Source organism: Leptosomus discolor, chromosome 2 (genome assembly GCF_034619465.1).
Source record: "Leptosomus discolor isolate bLepDis1 chromosome 2, bLepDis1.hap2, whole genome shotgun sequence".
NCBI classification, from domain to species: Eukaryota; Metazoa; Chordata; class Aves; order Leptosomiformes; family Leptosomidae; genus Leptosomus; species Leptosomus discolor.
Window position 1 is genome coordinate 76,805,700 of NC_141392.1, and position 22,543 is coordinate 76,828,242.

Sequence of the window (22,543 nt, forward strand, 5' to 3'; positions counted from 1 at the left end):
GTTTTCAAGTCCACTTAACTTTGGATACTGCAAGCTAGTGCTTGGTAGCTGTAAGATTTTTGACCGAGAAACTATTCAGACCACAAAAGGATCTTTTTGGGTGATTCACTCACACTGATCTCCCTCTAAAAAGCACATCTTGGGAAGCAGCCACTGAGCCGCTCAGCGCTTCCATCTGCACACTCAAGCCCTGATCCTACAGATTAATCTCTTCACTCTGTGACAGCTCAAAACAATGAACGCTGATCACATTTTCTCTTTTTGGTATTTTATTTCGCAATACACCGCCCCCAATATAACTTAAGCTTGTGTAAATGCTCTCATTCCTTTTTTAAAAACATGGCTTAAAATAGGATTAATAAATACTTAATAATTTATGCAGGTTTAAAATATAAGAAATGGTACTTTTAAAATCTCAATCAGAATCCATGGGATCAAAGAATGACACAATAAAACAAAACATTTTTCACAGGGACAATGAATCCAAGTTTGCATGGCTAAAATTAATTTATCAGTATTACTAAAGACACAATTATCATACTAAGTCATTAAAAACTACACAGAGCTTTTAAAAATAAAACAATTCAATGTAAATCTTCCAATTTTAGTGCTTGATCCTGCCCTCTATGAGGTCACTCGAAGCAGTAGCACTGACTTGACGGCGTGCAGAAATAGCACCGTGTTCTTTACATACCTGAATATCCTGACAATGTAGGTGCATACATCCTTATCATTCATACGCTGCTCTAGCGCCACACAGAGCTCAGAGGCTGCACCAGTGCAAACGAGTTGGCATCTTGCCGGAGGTAAGTCAGCCAAGTTTCGCAAAGTAGCTGTCAGCTGCATATAGAATATTTAAAGCTTTATTAATCACAGCTGTTTACAACAGAATCCACACTGGTTTGAAAATTTAATAAAGCTCAGATCTCATTTATAACGTCTAAGGCAGTCAGAATGCCCTGTTAACGTTCTGCAAGTATGTATCTACCAATAAATTATAATGGGAAATGTGTAGTAAAAAAATTGTGTATATTGAAATAATTGTTTGAAAATGAAAGATGGATACTAGTCTTTGTCTGCATGTAACGTCTTTCTTTGAGGGAAACATGATCTTTCGTAAGTTTTAAAATCTTGTAAGCATGTACACAACCATATAGCGATTGGCAATCAAGTGAAATGCTGGGGATAAAGTGATTTTTTTTGCATAGTGTATGATTTTGCAAATTTACATTTAAATCTTACAAAATAATACTGATACATAGCAGACGTTTTGATAATAACTACGATGCAAACTAAGATGATTTGCTTTTAAAAGACAATAAAATTTATTTTGATTAAAAAATTTAAAAGTTAATGAGGATCAAAAGAAATCCACCATTCGAACAGTATAAAAATGAAAAGCTTAAGTCCTCAAGTTTATTTTGGAGAAACCAAAATATTTTCAGAAGATACTGTTCTATTTCAAGGAGTTCTAAGCACAAAATATCTATCACTTGTAGATATGCAAAAAATGAAACAGCTATTGCATATTTTGAAATGTTCTGGTTCTCTTCCAAGGTAAGGGTATTCAAATGCCAAGGTCAGACAGGCAATGACATGCAAGTTAACTGTTGATCTAAGCCAGAATTTACCATAAAATTAATGTGAAGTCATTTAATCGAATGTGAATATGAGAATTCTTCAATTTTTCCTTATTCTAAGAGTAAGGTATTTAACTTCAATTTGGTTTTAAATATAGTTAGATAACACACAAAGCCTATCTGTTCAAATTGTTTGTAATCACAAAAACCTATAGAAATTAAGTATTTTATCATTGAATTGGACTGCTTGTCCAGTGACACATAATTGCAAATTTTAAAGGAAAAAATCTGACAAAGAGCACGTTAGGATGTTGTGTTTGAGGAGCTTTTGCTTATAGGATTCTATGCACTACTCTGTTCATTCTCCAGCAGCTTTCAAATTTGCTGTCCTACTTCAACAAATTTGACAAAAATGTACATGTCTTCAGTTACCACACGGTGTTCTGTAATGGAACAATGGGAGAAAGAACAATGTGTCAAAATGGAGAAGCAAGGTCTTTATCAATAGATAATGGTGCAGAGGTCTACAAAAAGAAAGCAAAATTTTTCACTGTCAGACAGACATTCAAAATCCTCCAGCAGTAAATTCTATCAAGAGGCATCCTCACACAAAGACAGGTTGGAAAAGAAAAGCAATGCAAAATAACGTAAATACTTAAATGCGTGAGACAATGAAACTCAGAAGTTCACAGAAGTATATATCCATAAAAGACCAGTTAATACGTAAAGGAAATTTGAAGAGTACAAATTAAAAAACAATAGAAGTTAGCCAGACAGCAGATGAAATCAAGAGATATTCTGATTGTTTCAAGTAGACACCATTATTCAGGAAGAAACGCATAACAATTGGCTCTAGCAATCCCCACAGCCCTAATCCTTATGTTGCCATGTGAAAGATCAAATTCATCCAAACAGAAAATTTGACAGCAGACAAATGCTATTTTTAAAGAAGAAGACATTTAAGTGCTTTTCAATTAAGGAACACGGAGTACTTGTTAAGTCTTCTCAGTGGCACTTCAGAAGCCTTGGCTTTTGAATAAGCACTACCCATCTTTTGTATACATATAATCAGACTATTAGGTGAAGCAACATAAAATGAGTCAAAGATACCTTGGTTTCATGTCCTCTATTAAGTAAAAGTAATTATTATTACAAACATTTTTATTCTTGTATTGTGGGAGTTCTGCATAAAATCCATTATGTAATAATGACGAAATCAGAGCAGGACTTTATTCCCACAAAAAGGACCTGGCAAGATTATGTATAACACTGCCATCTGGTGATCGTGCAATTAAATGGTTAAAGAATGAAGATTTGGTCCCAGTTAACTGAGATACTTCAGTTATCAGGATTAAGAGATGGCAGAGCCTCTCTCAGAGACACTGTGACTATTTAAGGTGTTTTTCTCCTCCAGTACAATTTGCTGTCTATTCCTGAATACTTGTACTAATTAATTACATCTGTACGTCACTGGATATTTGACATTTTGCTACAAGTATGTAAAAAAAAAAAAAAATTCTTTTATTCTCAAGACGTGAATCACAAAAGAAACTTTATTCCATACTATATCCCTGAAAACAGAACTATTCCTACATCTGTCTATGATGACTAAAAATTAACTCTCATGGGAGAAATGGTGCACATTGATATAAGTTTGTTGAAGAAACCAGTATGAGAAAGTCGCACAGGAATTCCACAGCAGCAGGAATCACTACTTTTCTCACAAGAGGTAGAAAGATGAAGTATCTGTACTACTATAGAAGAGAATACAAACAAGTGAAGCCGCAATCTCAATAAAAGACAGTTGTCAGTATTGACTTATCCACAAAATACTCCAGGCCTTCTCAGAAACAGCCAGTCTATTCAAAACTGTACAAAATAGTTTTGCCACACTTCCAATCATACTGAAAACAGCAGAGAGAATAATCACCCCAAAAAAAAGTGTGAAATGTAACATCTTCATTTCACACATTTGCAAATTAAACCCTTGATTTAAAAATTTATCCACATACAAATAACAGAAGAAAAAACATTTCTGCAAAGTTGTGAGGAAGTTCATATTGCTAGTCAAACAGCTGAAAATAATCTGATGCATTAGTTTTATTACTTGGACATCATCTGTTATTATTAAATGCCCCCCATTATATGTATATATGATATAATGCCAACAGCAGACAGCAAACATCAGTTAAGTAATATGCTTTGCTTTTAACCATCCCTTTCCTGCTCTCAGAAGGATAACTTTTAAACTATACATACATATCTCTAATTTAGGTTTTAAAATGCCCACCAAAAGTACAATCTAAATTTCCTTTCACAGAAATGACTGCACAGCTTCCACATGTGAGGCATCATACTCTACTTCTTCATCTAAGCTTAATTTTCTTATAGTTCAGGTGTTTTAAGTCACTGTCTATCACCTTGCAAATTACACTGTAAACAGAATCTATTCTAGACCCCCAATCCCTCCTCAATACTTTTCAAAAGAGGGGTTCTAACTGAACAACAAGCCTGAGGCAGCACTGCAGTAGTATCAGGACGTACAAAGTCTAACTAGCAGCATTCAAAAAAAAATCTCATCATTAAAATCTTGATTACATGCAGACCTGAAATTTGTACACCCTCTTTGGAAAAGGAAGGCTTGGAAATCCCATATGCAATTCATGTATAGAATATAAGGCATGATACCAACAAAATGGCAGATGATTTTGGAATTATTTGGAAAATTCACAGTGCCACAAGAAAGTCAATGTTCCCAATTCTAAAGATAGAAGCATATAAAAGAGAATTATGTAATTCATATAGGAACTTAAGGATGACAGGACCAGACAGGAAAGAAGACAGCAACACGACAAGCAAAAAATTTCCAGTTTCATCATATATTCTTCCCAGTTTTTAGCAATTTGCCCCTTTGGGACTTCCTTAGCCAAACGTAAGTATTAAGCCATATCATTTCATCCAGTGCTTCGCAGCTTCTCCCAATCTATGTTTGTATTAAGAGTATACACACTATTCTGGAGAGACATACATCATAGCTCCACTAAAAAAATCAGTAACAGCAATGTGATGATCAAATTTTGCGAGAAAACAGATAGCTTACAAGTAGTATAAAATCCCATGTTTGTAACTAGTAGAAAATTAAAGAAATTTGGCATAAGCAGTAGAGAAATTTACTATAAATACTACCTCAGAAAATTGTCCAATATATTTTCTTGTGAAGTCCCCAAAAGCTTACAATTACACCATTCACTAATCTTTACATCAATAATTTGCAAGACAAATGCCAGGAATCTACATGGCAAATACAAACACACACACAAAAATCACAACCTATGCATAACTTAAGATTTAGCTACATAACCATTTTTTTTCTAACACACCAAGGTTTAAACAGTTTGAGGACACAGGGTTAGTTTTCATAGCCACCACTCATCAAGGTACCTCATATGTGAAAAGATAAGTTTTGAGCTTCCTGCCTTCAAAAAGATTCAAAGAGCGTTGGCTTTTACAACTACGTTTTCCTTAAATTACTGTTCTTCAAAAACACTTTGTCAAGTAAATGCAGCTATATTTCCCTATGCATTTTTAAAAATGCATTATTCTTGTAATAAAAAGATTTTTGTAATCTCCTAGAGTATTGCAGAACCGGTTTGGATTTATTATTTCAGCTTAAAGAATTCAGACAGAGAACACATTTTTATCTGTTTAGTGTAATATCCAGAACATTGTCAGCACCGTAAAGTAATAATAAGAAACTGGTTTTATTAGGTACACAAAAATATGTCTATTAACTTCAGAATTTCTAAAGCCTTTAAAATTGACTACGTAAAACTATGTATGATAATTAAATTTAGGTCCTGAGCAACTTCATGTAAACTTCTTAAAAGGAAGTCTACTCAAATATAGGTACAACTCAGTGGCACACAGGGTTATCTTATCTCCTCTAATTACATTTTTAATTTGCCCTTGAAGCGTGTACTTTTAGAAATAAAAGTAAATGCTAACCTGGACTAATAGGTGGCCCAAGCTGGAGAAATACACATCATTTTCTTTTATATTATTAATCTGCTTCATTAATTGCAGCAACATTTCAACAGCTCCTTTGTCGACCATTTCATTAAGGAGTACTGCATTTCCAGACATGAATTTTATAGCTCCCATGCAATACAGGAGAGCTTCACTGTTTTTTTCTAGATCTTCAGTTCTCAGGACCTCCAACAAATAATCTAAAAAGAAAATCATTATTCAGAAAGCCTAATATTAACATTTATATTTTGATACAGTCCAGTCATTGAAGAGATTAACAATTGGGAAAAAGAACTCAGATTGAACTCTTACATTTCTAATAAGTGGGTTAGAAAAATTGGGTATTTGGCTTGAAACCAAGAAACAATTATTGATGAATGAGAGAATTGGCTTGACTTTGTTCTCCTAAGCTTCAGGAACCAGCACCAGTTGTAAACACATAGCAGTAATCACTGAAATCCTCAGTCAAGATTTGCAAGAGTGATGGTGTGTGGGGGAATTTTGTGTACTAAACCTGACATCCTAAAGAGGTTTATTCACACTACCTCTGTAAAAGTCAAATGTCTTAAAACATCTCAAATGGAGCACTAAAAAGCACAGATGACTAATTCAAATTTCACATTTGAAGTCTGTTCGTAGCCTTTTTAGATTTACTTTCTATTTAGGTAAAGCTATTGTAAAAGTTTTGCTTTATGCTACCACTATCAGATATCTGAAATGTTAAAATTAACAGCTATTAGCACAAGCTAATGTATCTCACAGCAAACTGAGACATTCTGAATTTGGTGGGTGGATCTTAAGTAAGTAATCCAAACCATTTTATACTTCTGAATTTCTAGCAACTGATTGATATTTACTTCTGCTTCCTGTGTTTCATCCCGTTGAATAAAAACATTTTCCCATCTCATTAAACTTAAGAGATTTCTAAAGTTTTTTCTGTCTCAACTCAAGCTGAAACTCTCTCCAAGTATATAGGTGTATATGGATGAAATAGGTGCACTCTAGGCTCTTGCCCAAACTCTTTGCCCTCACCAGGTGCCCAGCAGTCAGCTAAATCGCATGGGTCGTGGCAACGTGAGAAATCAGCCTCAGGTCCCTGCTCTGCTCAGTATCAAACAGGGTCTTGAACAATAGTTGTCTATTTTGGGATGAACGGTTAATTTGTTTCTTCTACTGAAGCTGCTCCACTGCACATAAATAGTTCACAAGACCAGAGGAAGAAAAAGAAATTGAATCTATAACCCAGTGGCTGCAACAGGAATCTGGGTGATTACGATGAAAACCCCGGTTCATGTCTGGCCTGGATAAGGTGGGTCCAAAACAAAAGGAGTGAATAAACAAACAAACAAACCCCTACCAAAACCATTTCCTACACTAGTTCTTAAAATACAGAGAAAGAAGAGCAAGCGAAACAAAGGTGAGTGAAGATGGAAATGAGAACAGAAAACCCAATGCTTACACAGACGTAGCCACTGAACCTGTCCAGATTTTCGTATGACGCTAATCTCTACAAAATGGTAGTTTTCAGTGTCCAAAGTCAGCTGAGCAATCCGAGCTGTTCTCTTTTCTCCGAGTCCTTTCCTGTTGATCTTACTACTGGAAAGGCTTCCCTGATCTTTATTTCTGACAACACTCACATATTAAACTTTAAGACCATGAGTACTTTTCATACATTTAAGCAGATGTACGCATATGCTTCAACCATGCCACACACACTTGCAAGGTGAAGGCCTATGTTAATACAATATAAATGAAGATTTAATGAAAGGAATGACCATCAATTAATACTGAGTAGCATTCACACACTGTCATTTTCTTCATATTTCAGATATTTGCAAGATGTGTGGATGACACAAATACAGTTACAACCATGAAAAAGATCTCAGAGCCATTGCTGACAGTCCTACAAAACCACTGGCTCAATGTGCAGCAGCAGCTAAAAAAGCCACTGATTGTTCTCAATTTCCTTCCTGACGATGGCCAACAACACAGACAGCATTACCTCACTGCCACAAAATTTGGTGCAGACACATCTTGACTTCTATAGACGGGTTTGCTCTGTACGTCTCAAGAAGAATCTACTGGAGTTAAAGAAGGCACAGAGAAGGACTACTAAAACAACTGAGAGAATGACACGATAGCCTTCCAAAGAGAGCACTAAAAGGTTGAGATGCCTCAGTCTGAAGAGGAGAAGGCAAAGATAGGTGATGTGACCGCAGATTGAAAATCCATGAAGGTGGAGGGTAAGCTGACTGTAGGAACTCTTACAAACCCTGCAAAACTATAAGCAGGGGCATAATGAAAAGTTGATAGGTTTAAAAACAGCAGAGAAAGAACTTCCGGAACTTGTTCCTGTATGAGATTGTAGGGGCAGACAGAATCAGAAAGTTCAAAAAGGAAATTAGGCAAATTAATGAACAAAAGATCTATAAACAGAAACTAAAAAGGATTAGGGAGGAATGCACCATCTAATGTCCCTAATAGAATGTAATATTTCTGGATGCTGGGGTAGTACAGGGGAAACAGACCCCAGAAAACACACACGCTTCCATGCTCTCCCTAAACCGTCATTAGACACAGAATACTGGACTAGATGGACCGTTGGGTTGACCTAGTAGGCAATTTTTATTGCGTGACTAAGTTAACTCTGCCAATGTTTCTTGAAAGATGATCACTCTAACTACTGAATTTCAACATTTAACTTGTATACAAGAACAGAATACATACCCAATAATCTATCATTTTGAATGATGTAATCATTTTTTTCATTCCTGCAAATTTTAAATGCAAGTTTGCAAACACTGAGAAGATTTTTCCCATCCACTTTCATCTGCAAAGAAAGTAAAAGACATAAAAATCACAACTAAAATCTACATACAAAAATACACCATAACATTTTACAAGTTCAGACATCACGGCAAACTTTTCTCACAGAATTATCAAATTCCAGCTGAAACCCCGACAGTACACTGAACCAAACTGAAAAGCTTGCAGAATTAAAGGACTCTGAAACCTAGCTAGTTTAAGCTCCACTTAGCAGACTGTCCTGACTGACTTTAAAATAATAGATGATATATAAACTTTCTATGTATTTTCTGCAGATAGTATATCAGTAACATGCATGCTTTTTTTCTCTAATTTGCTCTTACAAAGAAATTCTGCACAGGATTCACTGGTTTGGCATCTATGGCCATACCACAAAGAAATCCAGTATGACAGTACATGTCATAATGGAAGTTATTCTCAAATATCAGAAAATAAGATCTTATGATGTAACAGCGGTCATTGAGAGATTATAAAAGGGAACTGAAAGTGTTAGAAATACAATGACAAATCTCTTCCTTTTCTCTGCATTTCAAGGGCAATTTCTTTTCTTGTTCATGATTTTTAAAAGGTTCTACAGAAAACCACCTGTAACAGAACTTTTTTTTTTTATGAGCACCACTTAACATCTATGTAGTATCTGAATATATAATTATATCTTCTGATTAAAATAACACGCACTACCTTAAAGGAGACACCTCCCCACAACACACACGCACAAATTACTAAAAGGTCTACAACACAATGCTAGCTGGCATCCTTTCACCAGCGACTGTACATACATAGTATAAGCTGAACCAAAAGGTTCAAAAGCACCAGCTTAATTGAAAATTTTAACTGGAAATACTAGAGAAAGAGATAATTACATTACATGCTTTCAAAAAAAAACCAAACTGTTTTGGTATTTTCAGATAAAGATCTTTAATAAGGTCAAGACATTAATCAAAAACTAAGCTTCATTTCCATGTGTAAATTTTGAAATTATTGTTTTGCTTATATCCCTGCATGTGTATCCCAGCTCAGGACACTGTTGCTTTTCCATGCTTAAGCAATATTCCTGCCACATACACCAGCTATCCTATTTTGTGCCCTCCTTCCTCCCTCAGACTAATTTCTCTGCAAAAACTAGGCTCCAATAACCGCAGATCTGGATGAATGGGAGACTAGTATCTGTATGGCAAGAAATTGTGCTTAAAAAGGGTTAGTTTAGGCACAGTTTAAAAGTATGAAATGAAAAATTAAATGCAAGTTGTAATTCACGATTTTGAGTTTCACATTCTACCAAAGAGCATTTTAAAACACTTACAGCCAGAATAATCTTTGCCAGCTTCAGGCAAAGTGGATCTGAATTAATGTCTACAAGTTTATATAATGTCTTCAAAAGCACACTTCTTCTTTCAAATATTTTTCCAAGCATACTTCCTTCATTCAAGGCTTGATAGAGCTTGGTGCAAGCCAGACAAAGATTTTCTATACTGTCTTCTACTTGAAGGCAATGGGAAGAGAAAGAAAAATAAAAAATAATTATCAGTGCCACCTTTTCCAGAGCATCTCAATAGACAAAGATACAGGAGATCAAGATAAAGAATGGGTTGCACAACAACAAAAATAAGGCACCAAATAAATCTCTTAAAATGACAACGCAATCCTCAGACACAGTTTTATTCTGCTCTTTCAAAAAGAAGAGATTCAAGCCCAGAAATCAGAGAGCCAAAATAATACCCAAAGCTAAACCGAAACTCACCTTTAATGCTTAATAACCAGGTTGACCAAATGACTACCAGAAAACTGTGAATCTGAATATATTCTTTAAAGAGCTCCACCAAACACTACATGTGAAAAAGAGACAGTTAAGGAATATTTTTCTGCCCATACATAACCTAATACGTCAAACTTGTTAGAACTCTCCAATGTGTAGTAGGGGTGCAAGATATATTTGAGTGGACTGTTGGCCTATTAACAAAAAAAGTCACCTACCACCTAACTTGAGTCCCTCAGGCACTATTTAAAAAATACAAAAATAAAATCTGCAGTAAATTATTACAAAATCTGCATCTCAACACAATGGAATGATGTACTTGTTTACTTTAGAGAGAAAAGGAGAAGTCTTGCCTATTTTTAAAATTCAAGAGTGAGGGGTTTGGGGTTGGTTTTGGGTTTTTTTCTTACATTTGCTTTTGTCTCTAAGGTGACACTAGTAAAGCACCGTATAAACCCACTTAAAACTGCCTGTATAAACTCTGCATTTACTCAAGATGTACTTCACAGCTGAAACAGTCATATTCAAGGAGGCAAAGCACTTGTGATGAAATATATATGGACAGGAAATTACAACAAAACCCATTAGATCTAAAGCCCCAAACCTGTAGGCAGATTCAAGGACCCACCTGTCATGCTGAGCAGTGCCTGGAAGCTCTCTATCTGCAATCATCATACTCAAGGAACAGCAATGACTAATCCGTTTCTACTGTCATCGTGACAGAAAATTTAACAAAATTTAACGTGATTCTAAACCGTCTGCTCCAGTAAGCAGTGAAACAGGAGTGGCAAGGAACCAAAATTCGAAGGTTTCCACTCCATTTCATCAAAATTAACAACAACAACAAAAATTATTCATCACTCATGCCATGGGGTGTTTTTGAAGCATACCCTCCCTTGAGTCCTGGAACGTAACAAAATAAAGTATTTGCTCCTCTATAAAAAGAGACTTTGGGGTTCTATTTCGTTTTGTCATATAACAATCATCTCAAGTGCATGATATTGATAAGATTTTAGGCAATAATTAAGTTCCAGGTTAAACTTCAGATTTGTTTTTGAGGGAAAAAGGGGAAGGAAAAGGCTTTTCTATTAATATGTAAAAACCCAAATGTGACCTAAATGCATGTGCAGGGCATTAGCTGAAAGGTATGAAGCAAGTGACTGCACACAGAATTAAAACATATTTAATTACTAACAGACCCACTCAAAACATTAAAATTACAGAATTCTAATATTCATTTTGATAGGGAAAACTGCAATTGTGCAGAAAACAGCCTAAATAAAGCAATACAACATGCAGCTGCAGGAGGTAATGATGCAATTCAGTTACAACCTGTGTGAATATTCAAGAAGCAGTAGAACTCTCTAAGGTTTTTGTAGTACTATATTCAATCAGCTGGTGAGAAAGTATCATTAAGTAGTTTCATCTATTATTAGAAAAACTAAGCCATAATCAAGTTTTTAAAAAAAGCTAAAAAAACCCCAACACACTAACCAAATCAAGTTAAGACTGAGGAAAAGGGGCATGAAAATTGATTTTCCATAGTTACATCCATGACAAGGGAAAGACATGATTAGATTTTACTCTAAATAATATTTTGCTTACCTATAAAGAACACCTCACTATGCAAAACTTTAACTTAGTGGCTCCTATTTGACAATCTCAGCATTAAGCAAGGAAAATGTGAAGTTGCATAGCTGTTTTCAAATTTCCTGATCCCTGTTTTTCTACAAGCCAGTGGCAGATGTGGGAATGAGAATCCTGTCTTTTTAAAATTAACAATATATTTTGGGAATCACTCAGTACTGTACAGGTGTTTCACATTCATCAACATCTGCAAAATTATGCAAAAAAATTTTCTAATCTGCACCATTCACAATGAACACTGCAAAAGATCCCGTAAAACAGAACGAATCCGCTAATCTTACACTCACTTTTAACCACTTATAAGAACAAATGTACTTTCTGTATTCCCACCATTCAAATAAATATCATGACTATAGAAGGCAACTAAATAACCTTTTGAATGAAACATTAAAATTGATTTCAGAGTTCAATCTTTCAAGCCATACTTAATTTACTCAATTATACTTCAATATTCTGGGTCATTACATAGTTTTCTCAGACATCTAACACTTTAAGCACAAATGGCATTTTTCATTAAGATTTCTTTAGTTTTCTGAAATTAACCGAGACCTTCAATACAATCCATGCTTAAAACAGTGAATCTGTGCAGTACTTTATTCTTAAAACTATTACTTCATCACGGACTGCTAAGCTGGCAGAACTATGCTGTCTAAAATAATTTAATTAGAGAAGATCTTCTCTAAAGCAGTATTTTCTCTTTTTTTTTTTTTTTTTTTTTTACAGGATCACAGAATGGTTGAGGTTGGAAGGGACCTCTGGCGGTCATCGGGTCCAACCCCCGCTGCTTGAGCAGGGCTACCTAAAGCCAGTTGTCCAGGCCAGTTTTACACCGCAAAGTTAGTGAACATCTGAAAGCATGAAAGGCTACATAGTCCAACTACTGTTACTCTTTTGTAGTAAACACAAATGAGTCCCATGTTTCCTGCAGGAAACAGTACGGAAAATACACCCTTCTAAGAACAGCGTTACTCACCTTTTTCCAGTTCACGCAGAATTGGTAGAATCTTTATATGCCAAAAGATTTCTTCCTCTTCTGATTCATTTATTCTTGTTTCATTCTCTAAGCCTTCAAAATATATTCAAAACAAAAGCCCATATTCAGTGAAGGTTTCAACTTCTACACAAATAAATAGCTACAAATACTTTATTCATCAGTCAGAAAAAAATAAATCTAAAAATGTCACATCTTGCTATGTTCTGGGTTATTCTGCCTATTTGAGCTTTTGTTTTTATTTACATTTTCTCAAAAACAAAAGTTACAAACGAAACTAGATGGATAAATGTTTTGATATGTAAAGCTGTATTGTAAAGCCAGATTTGTTTTTGTTTGCTGACATTAATGTTTCATTTGATCGCTGAATTGGAAGGTAATGACTACTTCTACATCAACATGTCCTACTATTTTTTCAGCTCTGTGTCCACGTGACAGCTTATTCTGTGTTAAAAAATATCCATACTACAGACAATCCTCTAGGATTGTACAATTTTATCTAGCACACATGCACAATATTACACTAAGCTTGGTTAACTGACTCTTTGATCAGTTCAGGAAAAATAGTCTTGTTAGTTATTACATCCTGTTAGCAATTCTAACCACTTCGTGCAATTAGTTTCGAGAACTTCTCGATTATGTTTTCGTAAAATGTATGTTTCCCCCCTTTGTTATGTTAAACAATTTCTCACATGGCATCTTGGGAAATGAATAGCGAACTACAGATATCTGACAGATGTTTGCCTCCAACAAACATATCAGAAACCTTGAAGGCAATCAACTTCTACTTTTCTTGGACAGACTGACTGAGAAAGAGCTACTGTTCATTATCAGAAACCTTGTCCACTTCACAAAGAGAAGCTTTAAAAAATACTTCAGCTTTTTTTATACTTTGCATTGAAAAGACAAAAAAAAAAAAAATCTATTGACAGACATCATTAAAATTTGGTAGACCAAAAAAATCAGTGGTCTGGAATTCTTCTGGAAACAAGACTGGGAGTGTGGATCTGTTTTCAGATTGAACAAATGAGTTGGTGAAACCTGGTTTATTAAAAGATATATTCCAGGATTGACTTTCATATGGATCCAATATCACTGGGAATTATCCCAACTTGCTGAACATGCTTTTGACATTCAGCTGGCACTATATCCAAGTGGAGATCAGTGACGAGTAGAGTTCCTCAGGGGTCAGTATTGGGACTGGTGCTGTTCAACGTCGGCAACATGGACAGTGGCATCGAGTGCACCCTCAGCAAGTTTGCTGATGACACCAAGGTGTGTGGTGCAGTTGACAAGCTGGAGGGAGGGGATGCCATCCAGAGGGACCTGGACAGGCTGGAGAGGTGGGCCTGTGAGAACCTCATGAGGTTCAACAAGGCCAAGTGCAAGGTCCTGCACCTGGGCTGGGACAATCCTGAGCACAGAGACAGGCTGGGCGATGAGTGGATTGAGAGCAGCCCTGGGGAGAAGGACTTGGGGGTGCTGGTGGATGAAAGACTGAACAAGAGCCAGCAATGTGTGCTCGCAGCCCAGAAAGTCAACTGCATCCTGGGCTGCATCAAGAGAAGTGTGGCCAGCAGGTCGAGGGAGGTGATTCTCCCCCTCTACTCTGCTCTGGTGAGACCCCACCTGCAGTACTGCATCCAGCTGTGAGGCTCCCAGCATCAGAAGGACATGGATCTGCTTGAGTGGGTCCAGAGGAGGTCATGAAGATGATCAGGGGACTGGAGCACCTCCCCTATGAGGACAGGCTGAGAGAGTTGGGGTTGTTCAGCCTGGAGAAGAGAAGGCTCCAGGAAAACCTTATAGCGGCCTTCCAGTGCTTAAAGGGGGCCTGCAGGAAAGGTAGGGAGGGACTCTTGATCAGGGACGGCAGTAATAGGATGAGAGGTAATGGTTTCAAACTGGAAGAGGGGAGATTTAGATTAGATATAAGGAAGAAATTCTTCACTCTGAGGGAGGTGAGACACTGGCGCAGGTTGCCCAGAGAAGCTGTGGCTGCCCCCTCCCTGGCAGTGTTCAAGGCCAGGCTCGATGGGGCTTTAAGCAACCTGGTCTAATGGAAGGTGTCCCTGCCCATGGCAGGTGGGTTGGAACTAAATGGTCTTTAAGGTCCTTTACAACCCAAACTATTCTGTGATTCTACGAAGTGACGGAATTCTGGTCTTGCTCACCGGCCCACTACAGCTGGACAGACAGTTTCAGCGCAACTTGAGTTTTAAACAATCTAAGAATTACTTACAAGGTGCATGTAGGCATATTCTTGGAGTTCAAGATTAGATTAAGCTCCTTATCTTGCAGGCAACCAAAGTTGTTGTTACAAAGATGGGGTTTGGTTTGTTGGTTTGTTGTTTGGTTGGGTTTTTTAAACAGGGAAATAAAAGTCACACAACTCCACTAAATAAGACAAAGCAAGCCATTAAAACTAGAACATATTCATTTTTTAAGTGACAGATGTGTCAGAAAGTGTCTCCTACTGTTCATTACTAGCTCTTGCATTTAAATGATAACGTAAATTCTTAACATAATCATTATCAAACACAAAAAAGATTGTACTACATGAGAACACTGATATTGAGAGGTTTGCATGATAAGAACAGCACCTCAGACCTTAAAAAATGACTGTCTACTGAGCATTACTTGGAACAATGAAACAATAAAAAACCTCCTGACTATTTTAAAAGCTTGCTCTTAAAAAAAGTCTAGCCTCTTTTTGTTTATCTGTATGAACTTTAACTGCCTATCTACATTGAATCTATCAATTTTATCTGTTTCAACAGATTATACAAAAATGTTGCTGTTTCAGAAGTAAAACACTGGAAGTATGTTACTACAGTAACCATATATTGTTGGTGTGTGCATACATACATATTAGTATAAGTACATGTCATTAGGTACTACTATTCCTCATTTTGCAGACCTTTTTTATTTTCTAGATCAAATGAGTAAATAGTTGTATTCAGATCAATGAGTAGCCTAATTAATAAAACACTATGCAGCGTTTGCAACAAAGTGAAAGTTCTGCTCCGGATAATGTAACAGCACAGCTGAAATGAGAACACTAGAATATAATTTGCACTGTTCCTTCCTGCCACAAAACCCACATATTGACTCAATTGTTTCTTTTCTTTCCAATTTGAAGCTACCTCTCAAACTGAAAGATGGGACTGACTTTCTAACTACACACATGCTTAACTTTATTAAGCAAGAAATAGAATAGTTCATGTATGCATTTGCAGATATGACCAAACGTCTCACTAGAAAAAATAAGCAAAGCCATTCAATTTTCAGTTCAGAACAAAAAGAACTGATTTTTTTTATGCCACTCTGCTGCAGTTGTCTCACATTCATAAAAAAAAAAAACAAAAACAACCGCAACCTGAAAGTCATAATGGCATAATTTTTTTAAGCAAATATCTCTTGTAACTAGGGAAAAAAAGATAATCAGCTTTTACTAAACAATATTAATCCTAGCAGTAAGAATGAACAGGAAATACATTATTAAGAAGAAAAGCGAGATTAATAAACTGTAAACTTGCATGTGTCTCAGTCCTGGGATATTTTTAAGGTGCTGATGAAAAGTTACGGCACTAGCTGTATTTAAAATATTCCAGAAGCTGTCCTGAACCTTCCAATTGTGTGAATCACAATTCAATAGTAAAATACTCAAGCAAAAGAATTCAGCAAGTTGAAGTTCATTGTCTCAGTTTTTCATAGGTCTTAACCACAGCTTTGCATTCTGGTCAAAAAAAAAAAAATCACTAATCAGTCTACATTTATTGGTTGCTGTTTTTAGCATGTAAATACAAGAGCCTTAGCAACACTGAGCTTTCAAAAGCTCTGTACTGCCTGACTTCTCATATGTACCCTTTTCACAGAATACTGAGTGGCTACAAATGTATCAATATTAAAACAGTCTACCTCTTCTCCAAAATGTGAAAGTACAAACACAAATCATATCAGAAAACACAAAAAATCTGTAAACCAACACTCCCCACCAGGACCCCACTATAGAGAAGAAACGATTGAGAATAACTACTGCTATCCCACTGTCTATTCTGGGATTAAAGAAGAAGTATGCATAAACTAAGGAAGCTACATAATGTCAAAAAAGTAGATCTAAAAAGAAACAATCTTAGTAACACACATGATTTTTTCAATAGCACCAATAAAACCAAATAAATCAAAAGGCTTATAAACAGAGAAAATACAGGCCTACAGAATACTAACTCTCATGACACGGTAAATACTCTCAGCTCCTCTGAAGGAAACGAATGCAGAGCACATTACAGCCTTTGCCAGAATGATCAGGAAAAATGTCACTTCTCAGTTCTAGAAAAATAGTAATAAAACATAATAACAGCAGAGTAGAAACTTCAGGTTTCCATATCAGACTCTCAAATATGCACTTGCCATGTGTGAAACATGCCAGCTATGAGGAAATATTAATTAAAACCTGTTATATAAAATTAGCAAAATGCATCCTTACAGTGCAATCCAGAATTTGTGTCTTCAGATAATATAGCTTGTCATAACTTTATTAGCTTTTGTGCCACTATGCCAGTTTACAAAAAAAGTGATGGGCAAACGAGGTGTTAATAGACTGGCAAATTCTTAAGCTTACATATGGGAAAAACAAGAGAGAAAATTTCAACAGATTTTTAGAGTGAAGGTTTCTTGAATATTGTTTCTCTTTACCAACAACAGTAAAAAAACTCAATACACCTAGAAAACCAAAAATATTGTTCAGTGAATAAAAAGACCTTCAAATCACAAAAATTAGATTATTTTTATTTGACTGTATTTCACATTTTTTGATGCCTTACGAAGTACCTGTTAGTCTTCTCTCCCAGCCTGTACTCTTTGGCCATGATGAACTTCTACCAGGATTTTTCATCTGGTTACTAGAAGATACAGTATAGACACACACAAAGTGTATCAGAATACGATGCTCAAAATGCTGCTTTCTTCACGTGCACTCAGTATGAGGTCTGCATATTAAGAACAACTTGGAAAATATTATAAGTTATTTTACTAAGTTAGTAGGTTATCTGCTCATTAAAAATCACATATAAATACAACTTTCTCCACTATGTATTACAGCTCCTTCAGAAATACTGACATATTTACACCACAAGAGGTCACCATTATGGAACACAAAACATAAAGCGTCTCCACTTGTACAATAAAAATGAAAGCTGAAACTCAAAAAGAGACAATTTTTATTTTATCATCAGTTTCATTAACTGAATATAAACTCAACTAGCTTAAAACTGTAAGTTCATCCATTCACAAGGACAGCGATTTTTTTTCTGATAGAATCAACAATTTCTGAACATTTAATGAGAAGAATTTTCAAAGAAACAAACACTGTAGTAATCTTTAATGTAAATATTAGAATTTCCAGGTCTGCCTGTGAACTACTGCTAACTGCATAGTGGTCACTAGTTCTGTTAGTACAAGAAACACCGATGTTGTCATTTAGTTGAAAGCAACAGTGAGTAATGCCATAAATCCTGCTGATTGTATGATTAGTCTTTCTTTGGCCAGAAGAAGCTACTGCATACATCTGTGATGTGATCTATCCTGTTTGCCTAGCTACACACTCAAGAAGCATGGATCTAAAAGAAATACATAAGATATAGACTCTCTTTGATATTAAACAGGAATCTTTCCTCCTTTAAATCCTATACTAAGGCAAAGGTCTTAATCTATGTTTTCTATTCCCAGTGAATGTTTAATTTAACACTCATTCCATTTATAGTTCATGTACCAATACAACCTAATCTCCTAAATTTCCTTCTAAAGGTAACAGTAGTGTGTTAGCAATGTTATTTCAATTTATTTTAACCTGTTAATTTAGTTGCTGTAAGGCTTAAAGCTAAACTGTCATTTAAGTGGTTTGCTGGATTGGCACCTAAATCCTGTCTGCCAGTCCAGACAGAAGATATAAGTCATCCTATCAACAGATGGAGACAGAATAAAAGACAAAGCTCTTGCAAGATCACTTCCCTACAAAAGGGACTGGATAGCTCACTGTGATCAGTCAAAAATTTCCCAAGCAATCACATTACAGAGGACTTCATTATGGCTTCAGTGAGCATGCTTTCCTTTTACAACATGAGGATTTAAGTCCTCCAAAATCCAAATGCTTACACAAACTATCTTGAAATTATTTCATATATGGCAATTCCTACTCCTCCAGGGAAGCAATGCTTTAAAAACAAATAAAAAACATACACAAGTGCTTGCATCTCTACTCTGAAATAGACATCTGTAAGAAAGAGGGTTTCTAAAGCACACATTAAATACAGTTCAGTGTATTAACATAAACCAAAATTTGTTTCCATTTATGTGAATACCTTTCCTACAAACTGTAAAAGTTTAAGAAATAATTCTACGAGGTTCAGCCATCCCTGAAATCAAAATTATAACCTGAAAGGACACTGGATAAGCAAGAGAATAACGACTTCAGTCACCTCATATTCAGAAATCAGTATCTTCAGAATTACATGTAGGCATGATGATACTCTCTGCCTATATGAATACGGATACTGAGTTTTCTTTCCTCAGAAAAAGAGTTTTGTAACTATATCCTGTCTGGGCCTCTTCCCCTAAAATGGAAGAATCCAAGAAACCTCAACAAAGACAATCCTACAAGATTTGTAGGAAACAATAGCAGCTGAATAGAAAAGACACCAAAGCAAGGCATGTGGTAACCTGAACACTTATCAGACAGAAACACCACATGCTTGAGATGAAGGGTAAGACCATGTCAAAGTCTGAACTGCGTAAAAAAAAAGTTTGGTTGGAACCTATGATCTCTTAAACACCAATATCAACCAGTTCAGAGACCTATGCAAGCAGGAAAGCAGATTGCTGTACTGCTAGTATTCACAGAACTACCTGTGCTTTTGGGAAACATCCTCATAAGTTAAACAGCTTAACTGGAACTCTCATTGTTTTCAGAAAAAGAATACACTGAATACGTGCACAAATGAGAATGACTGATGGACAGGCTTATCTTTAGCGAGTATGTACAATTTATGAATTTTGTGAATTATAAAATCCCTTTATATATCTTTACCATGCTGCCAACTCCATTTCAGTTACAGAGACTTTTGCTTCTTTGTTATCTTTTCACTTTCAGGTAGGGCTGAAACTCAAGCAGCAATATCTTGTTAAGAACTATGCAGTTAAAATGTAATCAACCTACTCTAAAAAATAAGTTACCTCCTATTGAAGGGAACTGGCTTGTCAAGAGAGTGGTTGCCTTGGAAACAAAGTCAATTGGCAGAAATCTGATCATCTGATAAAGGACTCATCAAGAAATCAACTGACAGAGGCTCTGATGATTTACAGAGGAAAAGGAACTTGGCAACTGGATCATCTCTATCCTTCTCATATCAGGGAGATCATAGTAGCCCCTACGAGGAACACTGCTTTCTTGAATGTACACAGACTATGAGGACTTCCAAAACGAAGGTGAGCCAGCACTGCAGTAGCATGTTCAGTATTTCTCCCTGGTGAAAGAATACATAATTAAGTAAAAGCAGCAATTATTCAGAAACTCTGCATGTTTACTTGCTTGTTCTTGCCATGAGCTTCTTGTTAATGGTAAATCTGCAAACTCTCACCTTCAGTCGTGTTCCGGGGAAAGCTACATTTCTAAGAACTGCATCCCAGAGGCAAAGACTTGGGCTAGTTCTCTCCAAAGAAGCTGCAGACAACAGCAAGATCTAATTCAAAAACATGAGTGTAACATCCCAATAGAGGAATAGCACTTGGGCTTTTTCTTCATACTGCAGAGCCTTAAACATCTGAGAATCTGGCTTCCTCTTTACTTGTAAAATAGAGTCTGGCAACAGGCCTGAATTTTAGGCCACACCTTTCCATACAGTTAGACCCTTAGCATGGGCCCTGCTATGATTTCAACCCAAGAAAGGTAGTACTTTCCTTGACAAATGCCTGGGCACAGACCAGCAGAGGTAGGGACATTGCCAGCCAATACCTGTGTGTGGTAGGAAGGGGGTTAAAAATACTTTCATTGTATTATCATAACCCATGACAAAGCAGTTGGCCACCAAGGCAGAGGCTAACTCTTTTGTTTAATTTTTATTAATTATTAGTACAGATGTAACGCTGGTGCCCCACCAATTATTTACCAGTTAAGAGGGACACACAGCCTAATACTAACAAGTTAATGCTTCTCTACGGAATTGTCTCTAACAAGGACCTTTGATCAGTGAGGTAACAAAGCTTAACTAGAAATAAAAGAACATTATAATCTGTTCTGAATTGTTGAACTTGAAGGCATTCCCTCTAGACAGTACCCTCTCCTCATGGTAGCGTTCTTGTAACACCTACGTATTTCTACAACTTCAGGAGGCAAAACTAGAAAATAGAGAAGTGGGAGAAGAACAGAGGAGCACAGTAACTTCCAAGGACTTTATGGAGACTGACTAACGAAACACCATTTTCCCTCAGTCAGCTCCACACAAAACTTTCCAAACACTAGTAAATCTCAAACATCAGCAATATTTAAAGCAGAAAAGGTAACTTGGAAGATATTTGGAAAAACCACAGCACTCTGCCTTCTGAAGGTGTCACCTGAATAAACTACAATACTAAAATTTAGAGAACACATTTACATATGTTTTATAAAAATATGAAATAGAACATGGTCTAGTTAGTCCAAAAGCTTGTCTTCAACTACCTCTTTTTAGCACACAGAAGATGACATAAAACTGGTAAGTACAGACACTCACAGGAAAACCTCTTCAGAAGTTCCTTCCTGATAAGTGTTAGTCTGTGTGGCCACCACATGAAAGATCTCTTATCATCCATGTGCTCTCGATAAAACGTTGGCCTCATTGCTAACTTCTAGTAGCAATTTCTAAAGTAAAGTAATATTTAGTTGGGCGGTAGGATTCAGTTTATTTTAAAATAAATTTCTAAGGCATTTGTGTTTATTGCCTCACAATTTCCTTTTATTTCTTTGATGCCCTTTCTTAAGTCAAAAAAGTGTTATTATGAGCATAAAATTTCTACACATCTATATTTGCAGAGCATCTCTATCTATAGAACTACAATTCTAGTCTTCTAAGTTCCTTCCTTGTAAGCAAATCTAAGCCCCTGACAGTTTAATTGCTTGTCCTTATAGCCCTTTTATTTTTTGTCTTTATTTTGATAAGCTAAACAAAACCAGTTGTACTTAGTCCAAAAGTACACTAACCTTTTACGTAACAAAAATATACAGAAGCCATAAGAGGTCACACTGAAAGTCCACCTTGCTTAGTGTCTTCTAACAGTGACCAAAAAGCTTCTCAGATGCCTCTAGCAAATAGAGGATGCTGTTGGGGTGCCCTGCCTGTTCTCCTTTAGTTTCTGCCTTCAGGTTTTCCACCCTGATGCATTCCACCCCCTCTTCTTTTTTTCTTCTATTTTCCCCCCAGTAGTCACTCAATTTCTCCCCAATGTATTTTACTTCATTCCACCTCTCTCAGCCCCCACAAACTTCCTTTCTTCTAGTTAATTTAAAATCCAAAAATGTGACTCAAGTTTTTACAAATTTTATTTTGGATCCTTGATAAATCAATGTTTTCAAGTCTTCAGATGTCTAGGAGAGCAATTCCTAACTTTTCACAAGACTAAAAACAGCCGAGGCACTGCAATAAGTAAAAGATGCAGACTGTTTATACACAAATACAAGCACGA

At 36.2% G+C, this 22,543-nt stretch overlaps 1 protein-coding gene across 1 annotated transcript in view; it reads right to left on the reverse strand.

Moving 5' to 3' along the window:
* Window positions 1-22,543, reverse strand: part of ARMC2 (armadillo repeat containing 2) — a 61,330-nt gene that overhangs the window by 25,425 nt on the left and 13,362 nt on the right. The window contains exons 6-11 of the mRNA XM_086460455.1: window positions 17,660-17,734; window positions 12,809-12,901; window positions 9,736-9,911; window positions 8,334-8,436; window positions 5,586-5,806; window positions 695-840 (exon numbers count right to left, since the gene is read on the reverse strand). Of these exons, the coding sequence (XP_086316581.1) occupies window positions 695-840; window positions 5,586-5,806; window positions 8,334-8,436; window positions 9,736-9,911; window positions 12,809-12,901; window positions 17,660-17,734 (814 nt within the window). The remainder of the gene's footprint in view (window positions 1-694; window positions 841-5,585; window positions 5,807-8,333; window positions 8,437-9,735; window positions 9,912-12,808; window positions 12,902-17,659; window positions 17,735-22,543) is intronic.